Raw genomic sequence first — 8,692 nt, forward strand, 5'->3', positions numbered from 1 at the left:
ATAATGGGGGCTTCTAGATTTGGGGAAAAAGTTGAGGTGATGATTTAAGGAAACGGGTAACACAAAGAGAAGTGTGTGTGTGTGTGTGTGTGTGTGTGTGTGTGTGTGTGTGTGTGTGTGTGTGTGTGTGTGTGTGTGTGACTGAGGCTGTATTACAGTAAAGGATGTTGCATGTATCACACAGTCATCCACCTCTTCATGCGACGATATTGTGACAGAACGTGACGGGAAGTGAAAACGTTTGGAGCCCCTGGGCTCCGCTGCTGCAGCTCACTGGCTGAAGCCCCCAGCGGGGGAGGAGTCTGCCGCCAGTCTGCACTAATAAAACGCGGCTGCTCCTGACGGTAGTGGAAAACAGATTTGGAAGAGGAAGTCTGTGTGCCTGACTCAGGTCTTCAACAGGAAAGAACTCCCTCTCGTGCCTTGTGCATCTCATATTTTGACAAGTGGACCGTCTGTAATTCATTTAAGTTGCAGGGGACATTTCTGAGTCATCTCTTTTAGGCTTGCCGGACTGCTCAACTGTTCCTTTTTTTTACCCTCACCTCTTTAAATTAAATAGTTTTCTAAGATGACTTGGACGGCAAACAGTTGTTTTGTCACTCTGACCATTCTGTTTCTGTGGCGAGTGGAAGAAATAGCAGAAGCCTGCAGCTGCGCCCCAGTGCATCCTCAGCAGGCGTTTTGCAATTCAGATGTCGGTAAGTTGATTTAGTGAGTGAAATGAATGCATGTAAGTATTTGGTGAATATATGTTTGAATATAGGTTCGTTTGAGTTATTTCTGACAAAGAATCTGTAAATGCTGAGAGGGAAACTTCCCCTACTCTTGTGTTTACAATTACAGGGGGAGGAGGATGGAATTTTCTGTCTCTCAATCTTTCTTTCCACTGCCCTCCTGTCTTTTTCCTCTCTCTCTCTCTCTCTCTCTCTCTCTCTCTCTCTCTCTCTCTCTCTCTCTCTCTCTCTCTCTCTCTAATCATCTGTTGCAATTCTCTTAGTCTTGATACTGACAGAAATGTACTTTTATCTCATTTGTAGTGGTGGAATGTAACCAAATACATTTACTCAACTACTGTATTTAAGTATTAATTCAAGATACTTTACTTGAGTATATCTATTTTATCTTACTTTGTATTCTACTTCACAACAGTACATCTTAGAGACAAATATTGTACTTTTTACTCTACTAGATTTATCTGAAAGCTTTAGTTACTTTTTAGATTACAATTTATCACACCATTCCTGTCCAGTTAAAACCATGCATCTCCAGTGTTGATTTTGAATGTTTGTGATAAGCTAAAGAAGAATGAAGTGTTCCTTTATGTGTTGAGAAAATTCTCCTTCTTCTTAAGCTAAATAAACTATTTATAAATCTTCCTGGATCAGATGGAAAATGCATCATCACAAAGCTGAAAACAGAGCATGACAGAGCGGACACCATGAAGTGTTGACTTTTATTTATTTATTTTAGATATATGTGGTTCTCACAGGGCAAACATATGATTAATTTATAGAATATGATGCCTTGCTTTAGATAAAGCTACCCGACAGTATATAAAGTAGTTAGAATCAGCACAACCTTAAACATCTACAGCAATAAAATGCAAGATACACATTAATGCAGAAGTAATATTAATCCAAAAGCATCATATGTATTGGTAAAACCAAATTCTTAATACAAGATTTCTTACATAAGCACTTGTGCCACATAATTGCCTGTTGAGGCTGATCAGAGTAACTGTGTGGAGTGTATGTTTCAGAGAAGAGGACAGCACAGACATGATAGTATCTCATCCTGGTGAGTAAACTATGGATCAAGTAGCCTAATGCTCATCATGATGATGCAAACAAAATAACTCCTCCCATCCTCAACTCAATGGTTGAGAGGTTTTCGGTGCACTTCCTTAATGACTACTAAATGGCTATTTAATTAGCTCTTTCTCAAAGGTCATGTGGATCTTTTCCCTCTTATTTTTCAACTATTACAAAACACTGCTTGTTGCTGCCTTCAACACAGGCCTTAAGCTAACGGGAGTCCCAACACTGAGCAGCTTGTGTCGCTATTTAAATTGGTGGTTTGCTGAGGGTCTTTTTTCTTGGTTGTGAGCTGGCTGAGTGTGTGGTATGTATACAGAAGCTGACTTATTCAAAGGTTTCTCTTTACCATTGGATTCCATGCCTCTGGAGGGTGAAGAAACCACATTATCCTGCTGAAGAGTTTACTGTAAAGGAAAGTCTTGATTTCTCAGCAGTTCCTTTTACCCTTTTCGTTGAGATAATTTAAAATGTTGCTACTTCTCAAATGCAGCCAGGTAGCTCATGTAAGACACTTGAAGAGAGTGAAGGAAGTTAGCTAAGATGACATTTAACTTAGGTTTAACTACTTCTTGTTACAAATATCACAGTATCAAAGGGTATAGGATATAGTATAGACTACTACTACTACTACTACTACTACTACTAACTAAGTGCATTTATTCCAATAGTCTTACTTTTGTATTGAAACAGACTGATGACATATGATATATATTTTCAGTTTTCTTGAACATGATAGTAAATACACTAAATCAACTCTCTTATTTCAACACATTGGGACAATGTCTAACCTTTGGCATGAAAATAACATTATTTTTCTAATTCTTCTTCTTCTTCTTCTTCTTCTTCTTATTATTATTATTATTATTATTATTATTATTATTATTAACACTTTAAGTGTTTGTTTTTTTTTCCTTTTCTCCACAGTACACATACAGACATTTTTTTAAATTCCATTCTAGATGCAGGGTTTTAATTATTTGTTCAGGTAGAGGGCATAAGGATTTATCTGTGGATTGATTTAAACCTAAGGTGCTGATAGTCATCGGAACTTCCAGACTAATTAATTTCATCAGTAAGGTCAGTTCCTAACATGACTTTAACACCCCTGCTCCTGCTTCAGCACCATGGATAGACCCTTCTACTTATGTAACATAAACCACCATTACCACCAATGGCCAAAAGGTTCTTGATACCAAAATGTGTTCATTTGTGATGTTATTGGCATGCAAAGTCACTGGTGGCTCCATAGAAAATATATGCGTGGCCAACTTTGCGAAATTATGAGTTGCTACGTTGAGCTGGCACATTCAAAAGGAAAGTCATTATCTACCATAGCTCTGGCTTTACTCTGCAGGCTTCCCCTTCTAGCTTCTGGTCTATTAGTATGTAGACAATAATTTGTATGATATTTGCATGCTGTTAATGCACAGTAAGACATTGCCTTGAGGAACCCTTACTGTCAAAAAGTTTACTGAAGTGAAAGTACTTAAATTGCACGGACGTAGAGTTAGTCAAAGTGTCTAAGAGAAAATTACTCAAAAACGTGTAACTTGCAAACTTAGTGTTACTAAGTGGAACTCTGAAAAATAAGAAGAGTCAGTGAAAGTTTGCAGAAATTGCGATTTGCAATGTCAGCTTTAAAGATGATCTATTTCGTAAAGTATAGTTGTTGTGGAAGACAAAGTCATGATACAGTTAAGAATAGAGGTAAAAGTACAAATCCTAATGTAAATTATAAGTAGATTGCAGTGTAAAACCATTCATTTAAAAGTCTGATCAAAGCAAACTGTAGATTTTAACTGGTTAGTTTCCACCTCTGCCCCTAGTTGACCTCAGCTAACTGTATTTTAATAAAGCCTGGCCTATTTCTCTCTTCATATACTAGAGTAAACAAAATGCCAGCTATAGTTGCAAACATGTACAGTAGTTCCATATGAAATCTTTCCTCATTAATGGAACTCCATCCCTTTGGGTTCTTGGCTTAGGCAAAGGAATACACGGGCGATCATATGCTGCGTCTTTATGTATTTGCAGTTTATTTCACAATTCTCTGTGATTCTAGAGTGTACCACTTTTGTGAACAAGGAAAGTGAATCATTTGAGATTATGAAAGAAAGCCAGCTTTCTAACACGACTTCTGGTACAATCACAGCCCCTGCGCAGCAAACATAGTTGCCATTAAAACCAGACTGAATGTGTCCATGCTCTCTCAATGGCCGCTTTAAACTCCAGGGTGGATAATGCATTGCATCAATCTGTCCGGCAGGTTCACTTAATGTGCTCTTTGATTTCATAATTTTATGCAGAGAAACTCACCTGTTGGGATGTGGGCAGAGAAAGAGTAAACATTCAAATGGCAAATAAACCGTAAAAATGTCATGCCAGAAAGACAAACTATTGCCATATTTCAACAATGAGGTTTTAAACTAATTTCATTTTTAAGTATAGTAAATAAATAGACAATGGTGGGTAAACCCATGTATGCTTGGAGAGTGTTACCATGAGTCAGTTTGAATTTGTAGTTTAGTTTTTCTTGTTCAAAGTCTGACTACTTTGTGGCTTCTCAGAGAGAGAAATGGATGTACAGGCCCTGCAATTACATGACATGCCTTTGCTTTCTTCTTTTTTTCTAAACTAAAACTTTAAACTCCCATGACCACAATACTTCATACAAAATGATGTGTTTATTGTTTGAGTTACTAGAAAATTAGATGGTTCCCTTAGTTGCCAGCTTTCTGAAACTTGTGATTTTTGTAAGGCTTGGTCAGCCTGTTCCAGAAAACCTCTTCATGTCCTGTGAGAATTAGGTATACACTGTAAATCAGTACAGGAAATTAGGTCTTGATTAGGAATAGGCATCAGATTTTTCTTTTTTTTATTATTGTTTATGACTTAAATAGCTGGAATGTGGATGTTTTGCAAATAATGAATGGAAGAAAATATCTTTTTAGAATTTGTCTATTTTAAGCATGCTGAATGGAATTTAAAGAGCTTACCCTCGCCCTCAAAAAATGTTCTTTCTTTCTTTTGTTTTTTAAAATATTGTGCATATTTTCACCTGCCCTACTTTATACTAGTAGAAGGAGAAGTGATCTGTGTGGGATTCTGCACACTCAGGAGAAGGGGATTACCACTAATCCACTTTGTAGCCAAAGAAGTTGGAGAGTTTCTTTGCACTACTCGCTCAAAGCGTTTTGTGATTTGTAAACCATCTTCACTGTTGTAGAGAATCACTCGGTGCAGTTTGTCATTCTAAATCATGCCTGCATTGTACAGCTTATTTGTCAGTATATCTGCTACTTCACAGCAGCCCTGCAGCACACAGAAAAAAACACACAGCTTGCATACTCAGTGTTTTGCACATTTTCCTGGCTACAAACTAAATCCTCCCCCTCTCCGTTGTGCTCTCTACCTCCTCTTCTCCCTGTCAACTTGTATGTTTGTGATAGTATTGCTTTGAAGGGCTGTCTTCTCCCTGTACACAAGACACAGGCTACCTCTGCAATGTGACTGCTATTCCTGTCCCGTTCTCTCCTCTGTTCCCCTGCTCTTTAAGGGTTGACTCTTTAGACCCTTAAAAGGAGATATTCTCTAAGCCTCTATTGTCATTGAATTAGGGCACATGGCCCGCAGCTTCATACCTTTGTCATATAAAAAGCAAATGAAAAGGCTTAAACTTATTTGGTAAGGAAGCGGGCTGCTGATGGTCTGAGGCATTCAGAAGCTGCCACCTAGAGAAAGCAAGGACTTGAACTCTGACTTCAGAGAGAACATCTGGTTAACACTAACTCTGTCGCTAGTCTCCTTCGCTTAACAGCTTGATTTTGAATATGATTTTGTAAGTGTAGTAGTCATTTGAATGTGCACTGCATGATTCCAGTAATCCACAGGTATTTATCTACGACTGGCATATAAATAATAATAAACTGTACTTCAGTACTTGGATTCACATGACAGAGGCAGTGATTGTGAAAGACGAGTCATCATTTTTTGTTGAATGCTCACAATTTGAGCTTGGGCTTCTTCGTGTGGCTTTGATGAAATTTTTCCACTTGAACTGTTAGATTTTTTTTCTCCGTCCAAACCTCTCTGAATCTGGAACTTCAGAGTGCGAGAGAGAGAGAGGGAGAGAGAGAAGGGGGAAGGCAGAGGTTGATTTGCATTTCAGCACCTCTATCCAGACAGAGAGGCAGGCCGGCAGAGAGACCTGGCGAAGGGGAGCATTCTAGTTCAGCTTTTCAGAGATTGCTGACTGGCTTCCTCCTGTGTCGGCCCAGGAGCCTGGGAGCAGGCAGCACACATTCCTCTCTCTGATTGCAGCTGATGAAACACTCATGTTGCCTCTGTCTTCCCAGCACCTGGCACATGCAAACTCCTCAGATCCAAGCCACAGCAATGTGTTGTGGCCAACTCCAGGATGCCAAACCTGGGCTAGGCTTAGATCAGATATAGACAGGCCCAAATCCTGTTCAGTTTTAACATGACAAAAGTGTTTGAATTTGAAACTTTGCCTTTTTTAAACCGAATGCATGTAAATGTGGGTTGTTTTTGTCTCTTTCCAGTTATCAGGGCAAAGGTAGTTGGAGAGCAGTTGGTTGATGCTGGCAATGACATCTATGGAAACTCCATCAAGCGTATCAAGTATGACATCAAACAAATCAAGGTATGTGGGATACAAATTAAAAATAATCGTTTTCATGTTTGGGTATACACTTAATTCCCAAAATGAATCTAAATGTTCTTTCCTGTGTTTGAATTGTCAGATGTTCAAAGGTCCCACCCGTGTTTTCGATGCTATCTACACTGCTCCCACCTCAGCCGTGTGTGGAGTGACTCTGGTGAATAATGGCACGGAGTATCTTATCACAGGTACAACTTTTACCACATTACAAATCACACATTATAAATAACATAACAAATTAAATTAGTTTTCATGTGGCCAGGTTGACTCCATGGGTAGAGAATATGCTGAGAGGTTTATGCCTCGACGCAAAGGTCCAGGGTTTGAATTCGACCTGTGACGATTTCCTGCATGACTTTCCCCCTCTGACTCTCCCCCTTTCTCAGCTGTCCTGTCAAAAAAAAATGAAAGGCGGAAAAGCCCAAAGAAATAATCTTTAAAAAAATTTGTTTTCATGTCATTTAATGCACTTTCCTTCATCTACAGGCAAACTGGAGGCTGACGGGACGATGCATATCACACTGTGTGACTTCATTAAGCCGTGGGAGGCCACGAGTGCCACCCAGAAGAAGAGCCTGACTCAGCGCTATGAAATGGGCTGTGATTGCAAGGTAGAAATGTTGATGCATATACAATAGTTAAAGTAGAATTCCCCACTGCTGAAGTACCACAAACTAAAATAATCTTGAAAATTGCATTGTTTTTTGTAAATTTAATCCCCAACTGGTTCTCTTCTCCGACCCTAAGATCACCCGCTGCCGCTTCATACCCTGCATCATCCACAGCCCGGCGGAGTGCCTGTGGACGGACTGGGTGATTGAGAAGACATACAATGGAGGGCAGGCCAAACACTTTGCTTGTATCAAGAGGAGTGATGACTCTTGTGCCTGGTACAGAGGGGAAGCACAACCTAAAAGGGATTTCCTGGACATCGAAGACCCTTAACTCAACCACTGTCCAGAAGTCTGAGGATGTCTTAGATACTAAGATACAAATACCAAAAACACAAATAAATACACGAGTCAAATTCTTATTTTGTTTTAGTCATAATGTGTGTGCTCTGTGGTGAGATTGTTTTTATTTGCAGGATTTAGTAGGTTTTTAATCAAGCACTTTTAGACACTTCTACCCCTAAATCCAAAGCACTTCCTCATAAACCACTTCTTCCTCAGCTTTTTTTTTCAGCTATTGATTTACCTTTTGAACCAAAGGTATTGTTTAGAGTGAACTATAATTCTATAATGCAACACATACACAGCTATAACTCAAAGTGTAACAATTCTGTGAATCTATGTGTTCATTAGTAACATTAGCTGGCAATCGAGGCCTTGATTTGTGACAGCAGAGCTATCCAGGAACTAGTGCCACCTGTTGCCTGTCCTGCATAAGATTCTTTCTTGTACTAAGTATGCAAAACTCTTCCCCCCCTGTTTTCTTAAAGGTGTGGCAAACCTGTTTCACTTAAGCACAATCTGTGCTTTTGCTATTTGTTTTCTTTAAATAATCCTGAATAGACAAGAAAGCACTTTGAACACAATTGCCACAGCAGTCCTATTTTGTGTCTTATGAAAAATATCTGAAAAGAGGATTGAATCCTCCAATTTGTATTTTTTTTTTTATATTACTGCTCTTCTCTTTGTAATGCTTTAGTGTAAGAACATATTTAATTTAAGGTTATATGATCCACCATATTCTATTGAAAATAGACCACATTTTGATACTTTTTTGTGACTAGTGACAACATTGGTATTGTATAAAGAGAAGACCAACTATTTTAACAGTTTTATAAAAATACACACATTTTATGTTCAGGTCAAATTGTAAGCCTAAATGTTAACTGTCTGACTGGCTCGTCCTTTAGGACAGTCAGTGGTTAAAGAACATATTGTAACCAATCCTGCATTTACGCTACATGCAGAGCCTTTGATATGAAATATGACTTTAATGATTAATATAAAAGTGTAAAAAGATTCCTTATTTGAAACTGTAGTCAAGTATGATGTCTTGTGCTGGTTTCACATGAGACTTTTGAGATGATTTTGCATGCATGTCCAGCTGAAACAATACTGTACATTTGACTATTATATTAAATGCCAAACCCTGTTTTGATGTTTGTACTGGTTATTTTGACATCAATGTGTGCAGATTAACAAGACTCCAGCATTCAGTTTTTATCACTAATTCCAAAGGA

At 38.6% G+C, this 8,692-nt stretch overlaps 1 protein-coding gene across 1 annotated transcript; it reads left to right on the forward strand.

The window, feature by feature from the left end:
• The first annotated feature begins 337 nt into the window (after nt 1-337).
• LOC114570106 (metalloproteinase inhibitor 2) lies at nt 338-8,604 on the forward strand. Its single transcript, XM_028600332.1, has 5 exons — nt 338-701; nt 6,383-6,483; nt 6,584-6,689; nt 6,988-7,112; nt 7,249-8,604. Exons 1-5 carry the CDS (start codon nt 572-574, stop codon nt 7,444-7,446), a joined length of 660 nt encoding a protein of 219 aa, XP_028456133.1. The 5' UTR covers nt 338-571; the 3' UTR covers nt 7,447-8,604.
• Nucleotides 8,605-8,692: the final 88 nt, after the last annotated feature.

The sequence above is a fragment of the Perca flavescens genome, chromosome 15 (genome assembly GCF_004354835.1).
Source record: "Perca flavescens isolate YP-PL-M2 chromosome 15, PFLA_1.0, whole genome shotgun sequence".
NCBI classification, from domain to species: Eukaryota; Metazoa; Chordata; class Actinopteri; order Perciformes; family Percidae; genus Perca; species Perca flavescens.